Source organism: Zalophus californianus, chromosome 9 (assembly GCF_009762305.2).
Source record: "Zalophus californianus isolate mZalCal1 chromosome 9, mZalCal1.pri.v2, whole genome shotgun sequence".
NCBI lineage: Eukaryota > Metazoa > Chordata > Mammalia > Carnivora > Otariidae > Zalophus > Zalophus californianus.
This window is the reverse complement of record NC_045603.1, coordinates 87,987,564-88,011,680: the sequence shown is the minus strand read 5'-3', so window position 1 is coordinate 88,011,680 and position 24,117 is coordinate 87,987,564. Positions and strand designations below refer to the sequence as shown.

General features: G+C 35.4%; 1 protein-coding gene across 1 annotated transcript in view; it reads left to right on the top strand.

Annotated features, from left to right (window-relative positions):
• The window catches only part of PIK3C2G (phosphatidylinositol-4-phosphate 3-kinase catalytic subunit type 2 gamma), a 382,139-nt gene that overhangs the window by 276,170 nt on the left and 81,852 nt on the right, over positions 1-24,117 (top strand). The window contains exons 25-26 of the mRNA XM_027593856.1: positions 7,121-7,277; positions 14,077-14,186. Of these exons, the coding sequence (XP_027449657.1) occupies positions 7,121-7,277; positions 14,077-14,186 (267 nt within the window). The remainder of the gene's footprint in view (positions 1-7,120; positions 7,278-14,076; positions 14,187-24,117) is intronic.

Below are 24,117 nucleotides of genomic sequence, written 5' to 3'. Positions count from 1 at the left end.
CTCCAGTGGGGAGTCTGCTTCTCCCTCTCCCTCTCCTCCTGCTCCCTCCCCCCAACTCCCGCTCTCTCTCCTCCCTCAAATAAATAAATAAAATCTTTTAAAAAATAAAGCTACTATGAACAGTCATGTATAGGCTTCTGTCTGAATATAAATTTTCATTTCTCTGAGACAAATTTCCAAAAGTATAATTGCCGGGTTGTATGGTAGTTGTGATGTGGGAAACAAAGGCAAAAGAAAAATTAAATTTCCATACTACTTACAGCCCATTGACAAGTTCTTGAAACAGGCAGAGTGACATTCCTGTAGAAACTCAGCTGCCTGGAAGTTAATACTTTGCTAAGAGCAAAACACAGTCTTAGCTTAACATTATCCCAACAGTCCAGGATCCTGTAAGTCTACTTTAACATATAAAAATTCCTTTGGAAACTCCCTTTATCTCTAACCCCCAAGATATATGTTGGCAATCATCCCCCCAGCATATGACCCACTGATATACATCTGCAGGGCCTCATGACTAGGGTCTTACTAGACAGTAATAAATGACCTTTTCCTACCAAAACCAACCCCCTTCAGGTCCTGGAAATTCCTTAGAGACTTAACGATATTCCTAACCCTCCTCCCAACTTGAAATTATATGCTTGTCCACTCCTTACCACCACAGGGCAGCTCTTTCTGCCCACAGGTCCTGTCCCTGGGCTTTACTAAAACCATCTTTTTGCACCAAAGACATCTCAAGAATTCTTTCTTTTGTACATCAGTTGCACGTTGTTGTTGTTTAAGAAACTACCAAGTGGACTACCAAGTGGTCTTCCCGAGTAGCTATACCATTTTACATTAACACATCAATGTATGAGTGATCCAGTTTCTCCGTAGTATTGTCATTCACTTTTTATTTTAGCCATTCTGATAGGTATGTAGTGATATCTTATTGTGGTTTTAATTTGCATTCCCCTAACAGCTGATGTTGAACATTCTTTCATGTGCTAATTCACCATCTGCATATCCTCTTCTGTTGTCTTTTCATGTCTTTTGCCGATTTTCTAATTATATTGTTTGATTTTCTTTTCCAGTTAAATTTTGAGACTTCTTTATAGATTATAGGCACTACTCTTCTGCTGGCTATGTGATCTGCAAAAATTGTCTCCCAGTCTATAACTTGTGTTTTTATTCTCTTAAAAACTCTCTGCATAGCTCTAGATCCCAAAGATTTTCTTCTACATTTTTTTCTAAAAGTTTTATAGTTTTACATTTTATATTTAAGTCTGTAATCCACTTTAAGTTAACTTTTATATTAGGTATGAGGTTTTGATCTCTTTTTGCCTATGAATGTCCAGTTGCTCCAGTATCATCTGATCAAAAGCCTATATCCTTTCTCCACTGGATTGCTTTTGCACCTTCACCAAAAATCATTTGGGCATATTTGCATCAGTTTATTTCTGTTATTTATCCTGTTCAAATGATCTATGTGTCTACCCCTCTAATGCAGGATAGTTGGAAGAAAGGCAGGCAGGGACAAGGGGCTCCTGCCCTAAGAGGAAAGGACCCTTAAAAGATTTTTACACCACCCTGGAAGGAACCCTCCACCCTTTCCCACATGATAGGTAGGCGACAAAAACCTGATTGGATGACAGGTGCATGGAGTGTTAATCAGATTAAAATGGCCCACCAACCAGCGCATAAAAACCCCCAGACTTAGAAACTCAGGCGGCAACCCTCTCGGGTCCCCTCCCTCTTGGGGAGCTTTGTACTATCACTCAATAACTATGGCTCAATAAACTTTGCTTTGCTGCTTCCACACTTCCTCTGGTCTGGTTCCTTCCTCTTCATTCTTCAAAGCGGTGTGACAAAGAACTGAGGACACTAAAGAAAAAGAAATCCTGTAACACCTCCACCAATACCAGTCCCTTACTCAACTGTCCCTGATACCACACAGACAGGGGACTGAGGTCCCTCATTACAACCTGGTGAGAATGGAATTTTAGGATCCCTTTAGAGCCTTCACTGGTGTGGTGGGGGAGTGGAGTTATGTTTTTTGGGTTTTTTTGTTTGTTTTTTGTTTTTTGCTTGTTTTTCTGCAATATTTGGCTGGAGTAGAGTGGTTATTGTCTAAAATTTTCTGTCTCATTAGGTTACCCTTTTCCTGGGCCTTTGGCTAGAAAAAGCAGGCTTTTCTTGGCAATTTTTTTTGTCTGTACCCACTGGCATTTTCAAACTGCCATCTCCTTGAGCTCTATGTTTGGAATATATGTGGCAAAAAGAACACTCAGAGAGTTCACCACCATATTGTTTCTTGAGTCCTGAGGTCCTTAGGTAGTCAAAGTAGTAATCTAACTCACAAAATTTTACCTCCAGGCTAAATCTTTTCTTTATGGTCTGGAAATAAGTATCACAATACCTCATTGTCATCTGCTCCTGTATGTCTCAAAGACACCTCAAAGGTAACTCTTTCAAAGCTGAATCCACTCTGAACGTTGCACTATAGTCTTCCTGACACACAATCCAAAAGTGTAAAGGTGTTCCTAATATTCTTCTCTTTTTCATTTTGAATCATATGAAGTCCTCTTGGTTTTTGATTCAAAATATTTGTTGTCTTCCCACTTCTCTGTATCGGCATAACACAATCCTAATCTGAGCTATTCTCATATCTAATCAAAATCTTCTGCAAAAGTCTCTTGTCTGATCTACTCACATGCAACTTCCCTTTTCCAAATTCTTCTCCATGTTACAGCTGGAGGGACTTTTCAAAACATTGTCATTACTATCAATACGTTTTTATTGCTTTTAGGATATTTATTTTTAAAATCTTTAACCTTACCTATAAGACTCACACATATCTATTGTAGATGCTCAATAAATATTTGTTGATAAATAACTATAGTACGCTAACATTTGGGGGGCATGCCTCCCTAGCTAGATTAAAGTCACCTAATGGAGAGACATATCCTGAAAACTAATGCACCCTCAGTGCAATGATGATGATCTTAGTATTCTAGTGAGTTTATACAAGGAGATTACATCTACAGAATGGTTAAAGGGGGAGTTTATGCATAAATAATAACAAACAGCAAATTATTAATTGTCCTGCTATTTCCCATATCAAATGAATTTGTTTGTCTCCTTATTAGTATTTGTTTGTAACAGAAATATCCTTAAATTTCTCAAGTATATATGCATTTTTAAAGTACTACTTACTTCTCACTTATATTGGACCTCTAGAAATTATTCTCAGCATTTTTAAAGAATAATATTTTCAGAGAAGAACTGATTATAAGTTAATAAAAAGATTAACTTTGACAACAAAATGACAGAATTATAACAAATAAGATTGTTCACATGGCTTTCCCACATAAATGTTAAATCATCTAACTTTTTCACTGCATGAGCTATGTATATTTACTGTTGCATCCATTGCAGAATACCATCAAAATATTGTTTGAGACATTAAGAGTAGATAAAGGAAAGATAAAATAATGTCTCTCCCCTTGAAAATCACACAGTTCATTTGGGGGATAAATCATAAAACAATTGAGACTATAAAGAATGAAATGTATTAGCTGTAGGGCTAAATTAAAAGATAAGACAAAGTAGGCGAGAAATCGGCAAAGGATGGGTAAATTAGAGAAGACTTACTAGAAAAAAAAATTAAGACATTAGATGAGAGACAGAGAGAGAGAGAGAGAGAGAGAGAGAGAGAGAAACATGGACAGAGGCAAGAAACAATACAGTTAAAAGATACAGAAGCAAGAACAGGTAGGGCTTAGGCAAATAATAGTAAAACTACTAATCTGGAAATAGAAACAGTAAGATAGTCACAACAAGAAATTTCTGGTAAACTTGTCCAGCTATAAGTGAGAAGTTTTCAGCATATGAATCAGAATGCAATAATAGTATGGACTCTAAGAGATCAAATAGTTTCCAATCTTCTCTCTTGCCACAACCAATTTATATCTCAGATTTATAAGTATTGCTTAAATTTCAGACATAGTCTCCAATACATTAATTCTATGACCTTGGATTAGGTTTGCATTTGAGTGAACTGATAAAGCACATCCCAGCTATGATTCTTACAGCTTGTAGGGATGGGATAGGATTCTGTTTCATGTGTGCATCTTCTTTCCATTCATAGAAAAATTTTAGTCTAAGTCATTTTAAAGATTGGTCAGAAGTGAGTCATGCAAGTCATATAGAAAAAATGTAGCATTTTATTTTGTTGGACCCACTGAAAATTTAGATTATGATAATATTTAAACACAGCTAAGATTGGGTCCTTCAATATTATTATTAGTTCATATTTTCTCTAACTTAGATATGTTTCTTTTGTGTATTTGACTTTCTGCTGTGGTGTTTCTTCATCTGATTTATAATGATGGTTACCATGGAAGGAGGAAATGTGTTATCACATGAACCTGAGCATAATTACAACAACTTTCCAAGAGAAATCCACTTGGTCAAGCATATGGAAGAAAAAAGGATATCTATCACATTAGAAAAGAAAATTTAAGGAAGTTGTATGATTTAAGACTCTCTTAAAATTATTTCAAAAGTTCCATTCAATATAATAAAAATAAATATAGTACAAAGAGTAGGAAAAAAATTGGAAAATTCTTATACATAGAAATATATTTTTTTCTGATTATGAAAGTCTAGGATATTGCTAAAACTCTAGTAAAATGTTAGCAATAGAGATGACTACATGTGTCAGCTATATAGAAAAAGTGTTACCAAATTCAAAGGTCCACTTAGGGTTTTTGCAGACAAAGAAGTTATATGGAGTTGCTGGGAGTAAATTAAACCTTGAAGGAAGGATGGAAATTCACTGGCAGCATTTTTGTAGAGAGAAGATTTAGTTATGACAAAATTCAGCTCTGAGAACCCATTCATTTTTATTAGTTTGACGACTAATAACAGTATTTAACATTCGTTGAGTGCTCACTATGTGCCAGACTGTGTTCTAACTGTTATATGCTTTAACCTGTTTAATCCTCTCAAAAGTCCCAAGAGTCAACTGCCCTTGTCTTCATTCTACAGAGGAGGAAATTAAGGCATGGAAAGGACAGGTAACTTGCCCAGAATCACAGAAGTAGTAAGTGCTAGAACATGTTTGAAAACATGGCTAACAAGCACCTGAAATCTGTGCCGCCTGCATAGAGCTTCTAATCATAGCAATTCACAAGTGTGTAACCTTCTCTATGTGTCATGCATTTGTGTACATTTTTTTAGTAATCTTCACAGCAATTCTAAGAGCTAGGTATTCCGACTTCAGAGATGAGGAAATTGAGATACATCAGGTCTGGGATTAGAACCCACGGTATATCTCCTGTTTTCAATAGCTCTGCTTCCGGCTTGGCTAAAATACAGGGCTGTAAAGTAAATTCATAATATATAGATTGGATAAATCAATGAAGGCCAAAAATAAAAGGATTTGAGGCAAACATTTTAAAATTTGGACTTGATTTATTTTTAAGATTTTATTTATTCATTTGAGAGAGAGAGAATGAGAGAGAGCATGAGGGAGGGAGGGTCAGAGGGAGAAGCAGACTCCCCGCTGAGCAGGGAGCCCGACGCGGGACTCAATCCCGGGACTCTATCCCGGGACTCCAGGATCATGACCGAGCCTAGGACAGTGGCTCAACCAACTGAGCCACCCAGGTGCCCCTGGACTTGATTCTTAAGACACATTCCTCAGTATCTAGATGCTCAATAAACTTTGTTCAATGAATGAATGACTGAATGAATGAATATAAAGTTAAGATATTGTTACACCAGCCTCCCCTCCAGTCAATGGTAGCATGGATCGTTAAAATAAATAAATAAAATAAAATAATCACAATCAAACAGAGGTAGATTATTTATTTTCTTTAAAATACTTGCCTGTGGTCAGGTTCTACTGATCCAGATCAGCTACAAAATGCCTGGGTTGTAGCTTTCTGATTTGAATATCTACACTTCTGAGCCGTCTAAGTTAGATTAGCAAGATTTTTCATTCTATTGTATTTTTATTCAAATGCTAATCATACAACAATACAGAACATAATCATTCTTTATTAAAAAAAAAAAGAAGCTTTCTCAATAGTCCATGACTTTTTTCAATTATTGCTTAGACTAACCTTAATTATATCTAGGCTTCTAGGCTCAAATTTTAAAATATGTTTTATTTCAATTCATTCAAAAATCTTTACTTTTAAAAACAATGTTTACCCAAAACTGTATTCCCATCTCAAATCTTTCTAGAGGACCTTAAGCCAAAACAGTATCAGCATGGTTTGTTTCATCATTATTCTTCACATCACTGAGAAGTGTTTCCAATCCTTCCTCTGCTAATTTCTTAGAAATGCCTTTGCTTCATCTTGGGTCTCTTCATGTCTCAAAGAACATTAGAAAAAAAAATGACAAAAGTAGAGAAAACACAATCATTTCTCTGGTCCTTTGTTTTCCTATTTCTTCAACCTTGGGACTATGGGAGGCAATATTATTTACCTACTAACTCATATTTGTTTGCTCATATTTCCTTCTTTCTGATCAATATTTTTATTGGGCCTAGAGTGAAATGAAATACAGCCTCCTTTTTTTTTCCCTTACAAAGCATATGACAGTGAATTTAAATTTTTTTTCATAGATTGCCTTTTGAAGAACTTGTCATTACATATCTTAGCTATTACCTGAAACTTGTTCCCTAAAGAGTCAATATCTTCTAAGAAAAAAAAGAAAACTTAAAAAAAAACAAAAACATGAGGTCAAATACATGGTCTGTCCAATTATTTTAAAATTTAGCAACAATTTAGCCATATAGTTTCTGTAAAATCACCTTTGTTATTAATTGGCCTTAGATTAATTTTTAATGGATAATATTTCCATCAAATGTAACTTGGAATTAAATATTTGAGACCATGTTGTAAAATAACTTGTTCTTCCTTCTCTGTTGCAGCCCAGCTAAACTATTCAAACCCTACAATTAACAAGTTTCTCTAGCTATCCCATAAAGGAGGTGGTTCCATTCCTTAGAGTAGAGAGAAAATAACATAAAAAATAAAAATGAAAATAAGTTGCTCTAACTGCCTAATTGAGCTCTACACACCATTTCTCCTCCTGCTTATGGTTGCTATTGTTTTTGGGTTTGTAGGGACCGAGCACCTTTTATTTTTACTTCAGAGATGGAGTACTTTATTACAGAGGGTGGGAAAAACCCACAGCGTTTCCAAGATTTTGTGGAGCTTTGCTGTCAAGCTTATAATATTGTCAGAAGGCACAGTCGACTGCTCTTGAACCTGTTAGAAATGGTAAGTCCCTTGGGGAAACAACAAAAATAATACGCTTCATTTATGTCTCTCTTTCAGTAGTCTATTTTTGCTAATGGCTTGGCATTCCCCAAAGAGCTATTCAAACCAGAAGGGAATGAACAAGCTAAAAGTACCATTGTATAACTTATAAACACATTTCTTAATAATTCATTCCATTAGTTCACAGTTATTGTCTCAAACATTTCTATTCACAATAATATTGATGTATTCAGGGGTTACCTCAGTATATTTTGATTAAAGATTAAGGACAGTAATTTAGAATATTGTATCAGTTGTATTGTGCTTAAGGATTTTTCGAAAGTATTTTAAAAAATACTATCTCATTTACACCCATAGCAACCCAATGATGTAGACCAGGCGAGGATTTTTCCTGGCTCCCCTCCCAATCTCTGCCTTTTTCCAGATTAAGAAACTGGGGGTCAAAATATAAGACAGCTTCCTAGCACCTCGACCAGAGAGTAGTACATTTAGTGGTGTCCATTGGTTCCTACTGAGTCATGCTCCTATATGTTCTCTGTTGACTTACAGTGGAAAATTTAAGTTTCATTCCACTGTCGAATGTTAAAGAGATGGAGACTAGATATACAGGGTGAAAGGAGAGGGATCTGATAGAAATATCTTCTTGGAGAAGGATGGGGTGATTCCTTTAGGCACATACATACACACTAGTTATTGTAGCAAAATGTAGGAGAGAAACACAACTTTGGTAAATCAGGAAGGTGTTTGGAGCCAATGCAATTATAAAAAAATAGCTGGTTTAGAACCTTCAGATGACAATAATTCTACTAGATGCTGTTAAGGGCACAGACTTCTTACTTAACTCCAATAAAATGATGCTTCTCATCCATCAAATGAAGATAATAGTATCTACCTTGTAGGATTGATGAATAAATGACCTAATAGTGAATATTTTGCATGAACATTATACTAAGTGTTTTATGTGTATTAATTGATTTATATTTCATAATAACCCTATTAGGTAATTAATATAAAGCACTTAACACAGTGCCTGTCATGTTGTAAGGTTCAATTAATTTATTATACTAGATCCTATTAATCCAAAAGAGCACTGTCCAATAGAGTAGCTCCTACTCATGTGTGGTTACTTAAATTTAAATTAATTAGTGTTGACTAAACTTTAAAATTTAGCTCCTCAGTCTCACTAGCCACATTTCAAGTGTTCCATAGCCACACATGGCTAGTGATACCATATTGGACGACACAGTTATAAAGCATTTCCAACATTGCAGAAAAGTTCTATTGGGTAGTGCTGAATAAATGTTGACCTTGTTGCAATGAAGATTTGACTAGGTCCTTGTTTTAACTTTCAAACAACATATGCACCTTACTCTGTCTTAAAAAAATAGATATTTTAAAAAATACTATAAACATGTTGTCTTTCATGTATAAAGACACTTTTGTTTCTTTATGTGTGAACTGGGTATCTAAAGTTTTTCCCATTTCAAGAATTTTCAAGTTGGCTATTCCAATAATAGCTAATGATTCATATTGGTAGATTTGCATTCTATCTCCCAATTCTATTAGGCCATATTGCAATTATGAGATGGCTTATGGCTCATAATCTGTATTCACACCACAAAGGAAACTTTACAAGGACTAACTCTGTGATCTTGACTCCATTTACATATAAATATCTAGGTAGTATCATTCTAATATTCTCTGGGTCTCTAACAGGCTCTAAGTCATGAATCCATGAGTTCATGAGTACTGTGTGCCAAAAACTGTGAGGATACATTAACATGTGAGACCTAGGCAGACTTAAAATTTTCACTATGGTAAGGAAGATAAAATTCGTGTACACAATAAATGAGGTGTCCAGCATTTTTAAATGTTTATAATGTTATAAATAACTGCATACAAAGAGTAAGTACCATACTCTAACAACTGCTTGAACCAACCACAGACATTTTAAAAATAAACCCAAAGTAGAAAAGCACAAATACAGATTATGCTATTTCTCAGGTGACACTAAAATTATGCTGAATAACAAAAGTGAGCATATTAAGTAAAAGGACAGCCATTTGAAAAAATTGATTGAAAAAGCTATTGGTGGGCTTTTTTCTCTTGTTTAATAAACTTTTCTACTTACCTAAAAAGAAAACTTATAGCACATGTGTCATAAAATATAAAAAATTATTTTTATAAGGCACCTGGCTGGATCAGTCAGTTAAGTATCCAACTCTTGAATTTGGCTCAGGTCATGATCTCAGGGTCATGAGATCAAGCCCCGTATGGGCTCCACTTTGAGAGGGAAGCCTGCTTAAAATTCTCTGTCCCTCTCCCTCTGCTCCTCCCCACTCACATACGTGCACACTCTCTCTCTCTCTAAAAAAAAAAAAAGAGTTTATATAATGTTATTTCATGTAAAAGAAGTAGATGGTGTTTTATCAAGTACCTGAAGTAATTTTTCATAAAATAATATTAAAATCAAATGTTGAAGGTTTCTGTTACATAGTATGACGAAAAAAATCTCCCTATGTTCTAATTATTCAAGTCTTGACTTCAAGGCTAAGGAGGAAATTTTGGCAGTAAAAAGCACAAATTCAGATTAAGCAAATAATCTTAGATTTAGACTTTCACAGAAACTGAAACAGACCAGAAGCAATGTGGACCAATTAGACCAATGAATAAATACATATGGAACAGTAGTATGTTATTCCCTCTGTTTCTGGTCATTTACCTCTCCAGTCTCTGCTTTTGAGGTTTCTTTCTTATGGGATTCTATAGATAACCAAAGCATCAGTAAAGGTTTCAGGACCACATTTTCTCTGGCATAGCTTCCTATAAAATAAAAACCAAATTTAAATTTGTGAAAGATTATTTTCTGCCCATGTGAGTAATCAATATTTCCCTCAATTCTCTCTCAAACTGACTCTTGTTGTATTAACTTCTTTTAAAAGAACTCAATCTACTACTCCATGACCCAGTTACAACTTGAGAAATAATTGACATGGGTCATAAATTCTAACTTCTGTGAATGGTTAGTATCCAGGATTATGAGTCACAAGTGTTTGGTGAATCTACTATGGAGTTAATGGCTCATCCCTTGTTGAGAGCAGCATATTTCCAGATATCCACAGTCCTTTTTATTTACTCCTGGGAGAAGCAGGGAAAAAATAATCCATGAAATTCCCATCTTGCTTAAAAGCAAAACATCTGTAGGAGACCCAAGAGTATTGCTGGCTGAATTCACTAACATAAAAGCCTGTATTTCATCAGCTTTTCTCTCATTAAAAAATCAATATCAGCTATTATGGAAGGCTCCCAAAGAACACAGGGACCATTCACCCAGTTTAAAATGTTTATCACACCCATTATTATATCAGATATTTCCCAGAAGAAATCTTTCTAACTGCTCTATGTGGTGGCAAAGAGTGTCTGTTTCCCTCCTAAGCAAAACTATCAAAATAGCTTTGGACTTAGTAGGAGGAGAACAGAAGTTGAAAATTTTAAAGTATTCCTCTCCTTTAAAAAGGAACTTATCTGTTTATCACCTGTATCTGTTCATTACCTATACTAGCCTAGCCACCCTCTCCCTTTCCTATTGCCCCAAATAAAGTTATCACCCATGTAATCTAGGCTAAGAGGGACTTGAACCACATCTCTGTGAGTCAGAGAACAGACATGATTAAGTGGACCCTGTTGTGAGGTCATCCATACTCCAATGGCAGGGTCACAATACTCAAAGTCTCCTCTCTCAACAAAGCTTGCACTTGTTTACTTTTAATCAACCACATAACAAGGAGAGAGCTGGATTCATCTACTTTGAAGCCATCTATACTTGGCAGTTGGTGTATAATGGGGTTGGGGGGAGAAGAAGGAGTATGTATAGGATGTATTTCCCAAGAAAATGTTTGACAGAGTTCTAAGCGAGCAGGGGTGAATTCTGAGTATCCAGAGAAACCAGAAAGCAATTCAGATCTAGGGAAGAAGCTCTTCTTAGCAAATGGGCAATCATAGTCTGATAAAGGGGAAACTTTCACAATAAGTATACACATGTCTCTAGAACTAGTACAAAACTGAAAAGATAAAGCCTAATCTAGACTTTAGTTGCTGCTGGAAATATACTCTCTCTGGTTGATTTTTAAATTTCATAGTCAGTCATTCATTCATGCATGCAAGCACACATTATTTCACAGACTTTCATTAAGTTCTATTTGCAAGGCACCAAGCTTGACAATATTAACAATTTAACATCAAATAACAACTCAGTTCTTGTCCTCAAAGGACTTCAAATTGAATGTGATAAACATATATGTGAACAAAACATAGTACTTGAAAGAGGTGTGACCAAGATTGGATTGCTGTACAAAGAAAGCAGTAATTAAATCTTACCAAGAAAATCTGTGGTGCTTCAAGAAGAAAAACATATTTAAGCTGCACTTTCAAAAGGAATTTCAATAGTTAAGGAGGGAAAGGAAAGGAATCTTGGCTGAGAGAAAAATATAAGTATGTGTGGAGGCTTGAAGAACATGCGCATGACATGTGTTGGAAATAGAGGTAATCAAATGTACCTAGTCTGTGGTACAAAGGAAGACCTATATAGAAATAGATGAAGTGACAGATCACAGTTAGATTATAAAAGACATTTGTGACCAGAATGAGGATTTTGGACTTTGATATATAGACACCTGAGAACCTAGAAGTTTCTTTGCTTTTGATGAAGAGAGTACCATCATCTAGCTTGGATTTTAAACAGAAGTTATGTAATTAGAGAGAGAGGGATTAAAGAACTAGAAAAAGGCTACTCAAGTTATCTAAGCTAATGAAGATGAGGAGCTGAACTAGGATAGTAATTGCAGTGGGAAGGGGAAAGAATACAAGAGATCGTTGAGATGGTTTTTATAGAATAATGTAACTGACATTGGGAGTCAGGAAGAAGAATCAGATGTGAAGTTCTTGTTAACTGGACAATGGTGGCAGTTTAAATGGCACTGTGAAACAGGAAAAAGGAATTTATAGAAGAAGAGAATTTGCTCAAATTTAGATATCATGTATTTTGATGATCCATGAGGAGAAGCAGTTAACACCTTTCTAGTACTACCTGATCCATTTCATGGTTTTAATTACTATCTGTTAATGACTCCCAAATCTATATTTACAGCTATATGCTTTAGATTCCACCCAGCCATCCAAATATATCCAATTAATTATCCAACTCTACTTCCTACATATCTTTAAAATCCAATAAATTATCTTTTTTCTTTATTCCTAAACATTCTCCTAGTTTAGTCTTTTATTTGGCTTCACTTTAATCCATGTTCCCTAAATAACAACGATGATCTTCTTAAAACACAATTCAGTGTTTTCATGCCCATTTAAAAACACTAAAAGAGCTGTCTCGCCTTTAGGATAAAGTACAAAACTTTTATATTGCTAAAAGATCTTACTCTACTTACCGCTTTAGCCCCATCTCTTGTCACCCATCCCCAGGATATCTTATGTTCCAGAAGCTCTCCTGGAATTCTTTTTGTGAACTAATGAAAGATGTCTTGCTTTCCTCAGTACATCTATGTATGCTGTTCCCTCTGCCTGAGTGCGGACAGTGGGAAAGGACAACAGCTTCAAATCCATTTCTTTCTTGCTTGAACTTCATCAAGTCAATCACAACTTCACCCACCTTTCCTAACCATATTCTTGCTTTATCCTTTATTTTTCGCATTAGTAGCATTGTTCTTAACTTCCCACTACTGTAAGAGTGCCTTTATTCCAGAACAGGAAATAACTTATCATCTTAGTCATAGAGGTAATGTTGACATTCTCCTCCTTCTTCTCCTCCTCCTCATGCTCCTCCTCCTTCTTCTTTTTCAAAGTTTAAATTTATTTCAGAAAGATCTTTTTCTCAAAAAATATTTTCTTTATTTTTGCCTATAACTAAAAAGAGTATTATCCCTTCAGTCTACATTATAGTATAAACACAGTACATTTCCAAAGGTTGGCAGAAAAAAATATCTGAGACTTAGTATAATTTTATCTTTACTTCATTGCTTTAATAATCTTTAATAAATGGAATCACCACTTAACTAGGGAAAATTGTGTTTTTAGAATATGAGTCATAGAGTCATGAAAGAATGTAAGATTAAGAACCAGAGGGATGTTTTATACTCTGTGCTTCCACACCATTTGATCTGGACACTTCACTTACACTTTTGGGGGGATTAAGTTTTTCTTCTTTAAAATAGATATTGCAATATAATTTTGTGTAACAATTTATAAGCATAAATCCTTTCCTTACTCATTAACCATTTGATTGCCCTAGAACTTGTTGGGTATTCTTATCTCTACTTTAAAAGAGAAAATGGAGATTCAAAGAACTTAAGAAACTTTTTTCATGATTATTCAAATTTTGAATAGTAGGTCCAGAGATTCTGACACTAGAACCCTAATTATTCTACTGTCCAGTGCTGAATATGCCTCTTCTACAAAAAGACAAGGTGAGGATAATCATACTATCATGCTTACTTTACTGGCTTATGATGAAGATAAAATTAAATTATTAATCTGCAAGCACTTTGACAACTTTATTGGTTCTTCTTATTATTACTATTGTTTGTTGCTTCTGTTAGTAAACACAGGAAGTAAAAAAAACATGAATTATATCCATTCATGTTTACAAACTGAAAAGTGTTGTTATGTAAATTTAAGTTTATATGTATTTGTAGAATTAACCAAGTAAGCTTAACCAAACTTAACTAAGTAAGATTTGATTTACATTTATTCTGAGTTCTTTTGTTTTTGTTCTGTTTGTTTTGCTAAGATGATACATGCAGGATTGCCTGAGCTGGGTGGAATCCAAGACCTGAAATATGTGTATAATAATCTTCGTCCACAAGACACAGACCTGGAAGCAACAAGTCATTTTACCAAGTAAGATTAGCTGTGAATGTATGAGTGTACATACACTCATGTGTACAGATACATGTTTCACATTTGAGTTCATTTCAGGGTGAACAATCATTGGTATAAAGCTGTCATTTCTAGAACCAGCCTGTGTCTTCTTTCCCAGAGGATGGAAAGGGAGCAATGTGAATGTCTAGCAGAAGGCCTTAGTCAGTGTTTCTGTAGCATGCTATTGTTTGCTACCCAACCTCTTCATCTAATACATTGCTCAATAAGAGGTCACAAAAAAGAGCAAGGCTGACATAAATAGATTGGTTGTTCTACTTGAACTGTGTCCAGGAAAACAATTTAGAAAAAGAGATTTATGATGAGATATGGACTTACTACTTTCATCTCTAAGGCAATACAAATATTGGAATATTTGGTCACTATCTTTTATTTTTAATCTATTTTTTACTAAGCAAGGCTGGGAAAACACTAATGTACATCAAAGTAAGAGTCTGGGCAGAATACAGTGAATATTAATTGGACACAAAATCATTGTCAAAAGGGTGGTGCATTTTATAATAGAAGATTCCTTTGAACTTCAATATTTGAATGGATAGCATAATTGCTAGCAAGTTTTAGGTGCTCAATAAACGTTAGCCATAATTATTATCATAGTAAATAGTTTAAGTAGAGAAATAACAGTGCTTTTTCCTGTAACTTCTTAATATTAATTCTTTTTGAGTCTACTTTTTAATTGTTTTGATACTTTTAACAAAAAATTTGTAAGTACAGATTATACTCTTTTTAATGTATGTATGCTTTGTCCTTCTGAGGAAAACAGTATTTACAAAATCTTTCCAGCCAATTATTACTTTTTCTCCCCTCCATCCAGAATGTATAGTGAGGGCTCTCTATTACAATGGACTAATGAGAGTTAATTGGGACATCCTACATACTTGATGAATTTCACTTTTGCAAAGAATCTTTGTTTTGTGAACTCTAATTGAAAGGCTGCTATTGTGGTTGAGTAGAAGCAATATGGCATAATTATAGAAGACTAGAACTGGAAGTGCCCTTATACTTTATTCTGACAATAAATATGCAAATGAGGAAACAGATTCAAAGAATTAAAGGTCTTGCCCACAATTAAAGAAGTAGTAAGAAACAGAGCTACAATTAGGGACCATAAAAGTCCTTGGTCTAGGGTTTTTTGACATTCAATACTGGAAACAATATATCATTAAGGAACACCGGGCAGAGCCCTTGCCAAAAATATACCTTCTTGCTACTTAATTTGTTTCTGAAATTCTACCACTAGAGATTTTTTAGTGGAGTCTGGTAGGTTTTCTGAGTCTTTAAAAATGCCCTTTAATAGAGGGAACATTCTGCATGGAGCACTGGGTGTATACGCAAACAATGAATCATAGAACACTACATCAAAAATTATAGATGTAATGTATGGTGATTAACATAACATAGTAATTTTTAAAAGATGCCCTTTAATTGTAAAAGTTATCTCTGAAAGAAGCATTTGTTTATGTCCATTTAGAAAGCTACAAATATTAGTTGACAATCATCTGTGGCCAAAGCCACTAGCTTGAAGATTTTCGTAAGTGTTCCAGATCCCTGGTTTTGTGGATAATGAACACTCAAGTTGCCTCAACTAATGGGGCAGGGGATTTGTGTGAGAAATCCAAGGGAAAGGCTAACAACTTGGCTCAGAAAGAGCAGAAGGTCTTCTGTCCCAGAGCCTAGAAGGTCCTTTGGAGTTCAAGACAGCTCTAGGATCCCATCAGCAGGAAGCAGTCTTTCACTCTAGTTACTCACCCCTAGTCCAGTTAACTCCATCCTAAGGTCACATGGTACCAAAACACAGCCCTCTCAGGCTATTCCATTAGGATCTGTGTGGGACACCTTTCTTTAAAGTGAGCTACTGCACAACAGGCACAATGATTGATATGTCAGCAGAAGCAGGTAGGGAGAGAGAAGAGGAGCATGGAGAGGTCCAGAAAAGGTAGAGGTTGGAAACATGTGATTAGGTTAAAGCCTGTGTTTGATGTGTCATTGTTTAGATAGTTTATAAATAGTCCCTACTACCATTTAAAGCAAAGGAAAAAAACTATATATCCGATGAAGAAAAGCTCTTTCAGGCTCTGGCCACAGGAAAATGCAGATAGGCTTTATTTGTCCACCAGAGTTCCATCCCTCCACATTTCCTGACTTCAACTGACACATCCATATCTGTCAAAAGCAGAATCTTAGATATGGGTGAGCTTGCCTACATTGACTTATCTCCCCTTCCTATCAAGAGATTGTGAACTAATATGGGAAGTAGATCTGAAACCACTAATCTCCTGGCAGCGAGCTAGACCTCATTATCTTGCCTGCATATCTCTGCCAGGCTAATTTTCTCACTTTCAGATGTTATATAGTATGTTCTGTTAATTAAACTTCTTTCTACAACTTTATGGTAAAAAACTTGTTCTCCATTGGAGACTTAAAAAGCATCTAGTCAAGGGGCGCCTGGGTGGCCCAGTCGTTAAGCATCTGCCTTCGGCTCAGGTCATGGTCCCAGGGTACTGGGATCGAGCCCCACATCGGGCTCTCTGCTCGGCAGGAAGCCTGCTTTTCCCTCTCCCACTCCCCCTGCTTGTGTTCCCTCTCTCGCTGTGTCTCTCTGTCAAATAAAAAATAAATAAAATTAAAAAAAAAAAGGCATCTAGTCAACTAAATGAGGGCACGTCCTTTCTCTGTTCAATAATTGTCTTTGACTTGCCTTTTCCTACCACTTACTTTTCAGGACCTTATGATCTGATTGTCTTTATCAAGGTTTATCCACCCCACCTCCATTATTCCCAAATGAGTCCTCTTCTGGGTAGATAACTTTCTCAATATACATTCATTCCTCTTTTGTCTATTTAGCGCATCAGAAATTCTTCCAAGGAGGGCCCCTGGGTGGCTCAGTCGTTAAGCGTCTGCCTTCGGCTCAGGTCATGATCCCAGGGTCCTGGGATCGAGTCCCACATCGGGCTCCCTGCTCAGCGGGAAGCCTGCTTCTCCCGCTCCCACTCCCCCTGCTTGTGTTCCTGCTCTCGCTGTCTCTCTCTGTCAAATAAATAAAAAAATCTTTAAAAAAAAAAAGAAATTCTTCCAAAGAATCATAAAATTACTGGAATAGAGGGCGGAGTCTGATCTAACTTTCAGTTCTACTTATCCTTTGAGATGCTGGACCATTCGCACCTCATCCATGAAACCCTCTCAGATTATTCTAGTGGTGACTAGTCTTTTCTTCTATAATTCTACAGAACATGTACTATTTCCTGCTATACTTAATTTATTACTAAATTACATGTTGTCTAGTATATCACCTTAATATACTGGTTGGTTATGCCAGTTTCTCCCAAGTAAAACAGGGAACATAGTCCCATTTTTCTACTTTTAAAAAATATCTGAATGTGAAACAAGTTTTATTCCCCCTAAGATGTATTTAAAAGTTTAACAGAAAATCCAATGTAAACATCAAACATTAAGTTTATAAAAATTATATAACAATGGCTAACATTTAACATAGTACTTCTTATGTGTCAGGCCCTGTTCTAAGTGCTTTTCATGTGGTAACTTGTTTAATCATCATAACAAGTCTGTGAGATTATATCATTTTAATGTACATTTTTAGATTAGGACATTGAGACCCCAGAGAGGTTAAGTAATTTGCCAAAGGATATAGCCAGCTGTAGACAGAACCACAATATGTATCCAAGGGTTATGCTCCAGAGTGGGGGTCTTAAACTCCACCCTGTGTGCTTAAAACCATGTCTCTCATATGCAGGCTCTTGGGATAGGCTGGTTCATAATGCAGACCATAGTTTTCTCAAGGTCCCTTAGAGCCCAGTTTGGCTACAGTTTGAACAAAGTAGATCTTTTCTCAGGCAATAATCTTCATATCCTGAATATGCCAAGCCTTGAGGGAGGACAGATGTCCCTTCCCAGTACTATTATCTCTGTGCCATCACCAGGTGTCTTCTGGATGTTTGGTTTAAGATCTGCTATAATTGCTGCCCTGGGGGACCACCATGGGATAATTTGCCTAGTGACTCCAAAATAGTCACCCTCTTTCCTTTTTCTGTTTTGGCCCTTTAACAGATGTCTTGAACCTTTCTCTATTTTTCCCCTTGTCTGCTCAGAGAAAGGAGATTTCTCTCATGGGAGCATAGACTCACTCTCCCTTTAACTTCCAAGAGCCTGTCTCAGTAATATATTTTATCCTATAATCTCAATCACATACTTTTATTTTTAGATATGATTTAATGTGTTTTGAGTTTGCCTCTCCACCTGTTCTCTAAATTCTTTGGTAAGCAAATGTAGATCAAGTGTTGAGAATCTTTTCTACCACACAGCACTGTGAAGAACCTGTTATGGAGATTCAAGAAACCTCAATTAATTGTGACTGTGATTCTTAACCATTTTAAAAAGTTACTTATAATTTTTACAACTGATTATAGAATATTTCTTTTGTCAATACTTAATGTATAGAGTGAATTTATAAAAGTAGACTGAATAATTCAAAACAAGAGTGGAACCTTAAATGACATGATCCACATGGTTAAAATTAATGCTAAAAAATATGTGCACTTGCTCATTTTTCTATGTAAATAATATTGTTATCTTAAGCTGTGTTCTCTGACATCACATGGATTCCAAAACTTAAGGAGGTACTTGAAGTGTAGACATCAGTGCACATAATTTACTAAAAGAGAAATGAAGTTATGTAATGGATTCAGCGTTAGTGCTGGTACTTCAATGAGTGGTATTAACTCTTTTAATATACTTATGAGCACTCCTGTTTATTTAAAGTCCTTGTTCTCTTTGTTCTGATGGGCTAAAAGTGCTTTATGCCACTGTTTATTCTGGTATTACTACTAAAATAGAAATAAAAATAAGATAAGAAAATCCACCCTCCACCACCACCACCACCAAGCTCACAGATCTGGGCCATGAATGAGGACTAAGCCCTCTGAGACACAGCATGTGTGGCTACCTTAAGTACCCTAGTCTTGACTACAGTATTAGCATTAAGAGGCTGCCCTCTTGACATTGTTTGAGACTTAAAAGAAAGAAATGACTTTTCCTGCCTCTCCAAGAGAGTACTCAATTTATGAACCATATAGGATCCTATCTTATTCTTGGGTATTCACATTCAGGGTTAAGAGCTGATCGTAGGAGTTTCAGAAGATGCTGTACTCTACATGGCATTAAAAATTGTATTATAATTAATGGTATTTAGAGGAAAATGAGAATAAAATTGGTTTACTGGCCACGAAGGTTTTTCACAGCACTGCCAACTCTTCTCTCTGCTTCCCTTACTTTTTTCTACTCACCTTACAGCTGAGTGCTGTTGAATAGAATCAAGACAGTCTCATGACTCAGTTCCTGAAATTGATACTCTCATGTAATATCTCTGCCGAGCTCACTGCTAGGCAACAAAGGCAACGATCCATTAAAATGTTGTCCGAATGGGTTATTTTAGAATTTTCAATCACTTTCAAACCTCGGATTAACTGTCATTAGAAACAGATAACTATTTCACAGACCAGACTGGGATCATTAAGTATAAACTTCCCTGCTTACCTCCCTCCCACATACAGATCATGCTTTTCACTTCATTCATTTTCTGCCTCAAAAATGTGAGAGGAAATTTTCCATGTATTCCCAGATATTCCATTTGGCCTGCCACACAGATTCTTTGATTTAACAAGTATAAGATCTCTTTCCCTTAGGCTAAAACTGAAGGCAGCTTGAAGCAAAACACAAAACTCCAAACTTAAAAAAAAAAAAAAAATGTGTATTCATGAGGTATTTTGGTAGCAAGAACCAGAGATTTTATCTGATACCCTTAGAGAAAAGTGTATATATGGACTCAAACTATAACCTAACAAATTCCAGAAACCAATGGGACCTGGCTATTTTCCAGTGGAAACAAAGACCTTCTACTCTGTTTAATCTACCTTTTTGCCCATTGACCAGTATTCTCTAGTCTAAATTCCAGAGAGAAACAGCCTAATTGACTTAACTAGTTGCCTTTGTCCCAAATGGACAGGATCCTTCACACAAAGCCATCATGGATTCTGTTGCCCATCCTTACACTTATCATGGGCCACTCCTTGACAAAGAGCAGACTAGAGTTTCCTCTCTGAACTTTGAGCTTTAGAGAGAACAATCTTAGTTATAAGGGGCCACTCAACTGCAGAGCAGGCATGATGACTGTCCCAAGTACAACTATAAAACCACTGGAAATGTCAATGACATCCAGAAAGAGTGCCCCTGGACTCCCCCTAACAGAGCCAGAGTCTGTGAGCCACCTACAGTGTGCAGACATAATGCCAGAAACTCCCAGTGTTTCTGTTACTCCTCCTTAGTTATTTTTCATGGCTACAGGGTGAGACGAGACTCTTTGTGCTCAAATGTCTCAAAACACAGTTCAGTGGCCTTTTGTGTTTCTCTTCAAAATTGAGAAAGAAAATATGGGACAGGGATGCAGATCCCTGGATTTTTTTATCATTAAATTTTCTTGATGCTTTTTAAATACTTGGCAAATTGTTATCTCATAGATTGTTGTAATTCCACAAATATGGGTCAAAATTTTCCTTTGCCTTAGATTAACCATTATACCCACAGAAACAAATACTCACCAGAAAAACAAACAAACAAAACAACAGAACCTGGAGGAATTAACAATCATGGTGTCCAACTTTCTCTAAATTAGGAAAGCAAATTTCAAAGAGAAATGCAAATTCAAACAGGTGGAAGTTCCCCTTTCATTGTGAAAGTCTCCCAATTAAAAAAAATGAATTATAAAAACAATCTGAACTAAATTGACTTTATAAATTACTTTTTTAACTGCAGGTATAATACCTTTTACAATACTGTATTTCCTAAGTTGCGTGACCCAGTCACACTCATTACAATGTTTGATAGCTTAGCTGTTGTTCTAAATTTCTGCAGTAGGAGAGTTTCTGTTTTTGAATTATATATGCTACATTGAGAATTTGCCCAATTTCTCTAAATATCAAGTCATGGTACACCTTAGCTATTAGCTTTTAAAAAAAAAGATATTTTAACTCTTCGGGAGACTATCAGTCTAAAGGTTAAGAGCATTTGGAAAGTTCAATGTACCCACCAAGAGTGCCAGAAGTTATTATTAACAAAAGATGAATAGTCCAGATGGCGCTGTTTCACAACAGCCGATCACCCCCCCACACCTACCTGCATCAGCCTACTCTCACCAGCATTCCTGACCCTGTGAGTTACACACAACCAGACTGAAGTTATTTACTATTTTTAAATATATTTTTTCACATTTTAAAGATTTTTATTACCTTTATTATAGCACCATTTATCACTATGGATTTTTCTATATTATTGCATGTTAAGATTTATTTTCCTGCTTTGTGTAAGATTTCATTTTAATACCATCAATAAAATAAGCTGGCCTGGGGGGGTCAGTGGGAATAGAAACCTGGAATATCATTTCACTGGAATAATACTTATACATAATAAGACCAATCCATCAACCTTTTTCTAGTCCCTTTCTTCCATTTGCTCTGATTTGGTTGTTTTTTTTAAGTATCTTCCCTAAGAAAGTGTAAGAATTACTTATTGATAGTCAAGACCATGGAGCCTAGAATTCTTGTTTGTATGCAGAGTTAGGTGCCTGTGATGACATTTACATAAGGTTGACTAACTTTGTAAGTAAATTGTGAAGACTTCAAACTTTAACTTGGAACACAGCAAAGTTTTTTGTGTGGTTTTTTGTTTTGTTTTGTTTTTGTTTTTTGTAAGCTAAGTTTTAAACAAGGAAGCAAGAGAAAAGGAAAAAAAAAAGAAGAAAAGAAAGAAAGATAAACCTGGCCCTTGTTTTAACCATTATCTAATTTATTTTTTGTAGAATTTCAAGAGTTTACCACAAGTCATTTTCCAAAAAACCATAAATCTGCACATTTGTTTTCTTTTGTATCCCTCTATGTAGTTTCTACCTTTTGGGCTCATATATATTCCTTTCTTTACTTATTTAGTAGTAAGCTTTCTGAAATAATATTTGCATAATATTATTCTATTTCCAATTACTTTTCATATGTTACCTAATTCAATTCTGTCAACAGTCTTGGGGGAACGGCATGGTTTAGTCATCACCTATGTTTTATAGATGAAACAACTGAGTCTCCTGGTAGCTAATTGACTTTCTTGAGATCATGGGCAGAACTAATAAGTGAGTTCAGTATAGAGCAAAATTGATTTCTTGCATAATAGATGCTCTTCACAGGACCTTAAGCAAAATCACATGGTAATTTTTCACATGGTGAGAAATCTTACATGTGGGACTCTTAATGCTCTGATAACAGATAAATATAGATTTTTTTAACTTAGTGTCTTCAGGTTAGGTGAAAGAATATGGTAAGGAAATATCCAAACATCTAAATGTTTAACAAGAAAATATCTAAATGCTTATAACCATGTATCTCAAATTAGGGTGCCAGGCCATCAAAACCACAAGGATTACCCATGAGATATTCTTTCATAATATCAATTTTATTTAAAAGTTAGAACATGAAGCTTAAATTTTTGTGTTCATACATGTGTACATACATGTGTAGCCAGTCATCTATTTTTCATGTCAGACAATCTTGAATTTTTAAAAATAAAAATGCATAGAGAGGAACTTGTTTTATTGTATACCAAGGATGCATCAGCAATGATTATTTACTGAATTCATTTCAGAATGGTATTGGTTTTTTGTTTAAAAAATGTGAGTTTGAATACTTATTGTTCCAGTATAAACTTGTAACAAAGTAGGAATTATCTTGATAGAGCACTTTACAGGCTAAATATGAGAAAGTTTTGGGAAGATATTTAGAGATTACAAATTCAACATTGAACTATGATTTTTCTTCATGGAATAAAAGAAATTGTGACAGAGTTGTATTAAGTCATTGTTCCCTCTGAATCGTTAAGAATGACTCATAAACCTGGACATTCAATCAGTAACTCCAATATAAAAAGAAAAAAAAAGTAGTGTACTTATCACACACGCCAAAATCAACGCAACGAAAATGAAGTTTGGAGGTTAGATGAAGAAATTTGTTCATGGGGAGTATGAGTCACTTGAAACTCTTCTATTTATATATGATAAAATTACAGAGTCAATGGTAAAATAAGAATGTTCTTAAACAAATTCCTTCACAGATAAAGTCTTTTGAAAATATTTCCCTGAGACTATTAAAGAGACTGGCTAGTAAAACAGGTATTCCATCAAACCACAAAATGATATAAATAACTTCAGCAATAGGAATATATTCTTGAAATTTCCATCCTGTTGCCTCAGAAACTTTGCTCAACTGGCATTCCACAGCATTATAGACACCTCTCCTTGGTGGTTGTTCTGATGTGGCTCACAAAGCAGTGAAAAACATTTGCCCCTTACGGTCACATATTGTATAAATGCGAGTTCAAAAAATATTATAATATTTAATCTGAGAAAAAAAAACCTACCGTTCTCTGAATGTTGAACCTGATGTGGAAGATCAGACCTCCTGGATTCAACCCAGTTTTCTGAGACTGATAAACTCAATTGCTCATTCACACACACACACATAGCTAGGAAACATGTTCGTAGCAGTTGTTTCTAATGATAAGCAATTTAAAATATTTATGTCATATGAAAAGGTGAATATATTATAAAGCAGTATAGACTTTGTACAGTTTAAGATAGGACATAAGGCTTAAGATTTTATGGTTATTGTATAACCCTTTGGACTATGTTCCCTGGCTATAAAAAATACCGTTAAATGTTTTTCTAAGGGTTGTTTTTATGTAAAAATTAAAGGATCATTATTTTAGTGCCTTTATTCCACGTAAGAATTGCATGCTAAATCTATTTAATTGGCTAATCTTAAAGACAAAGTTGAAAGACTGT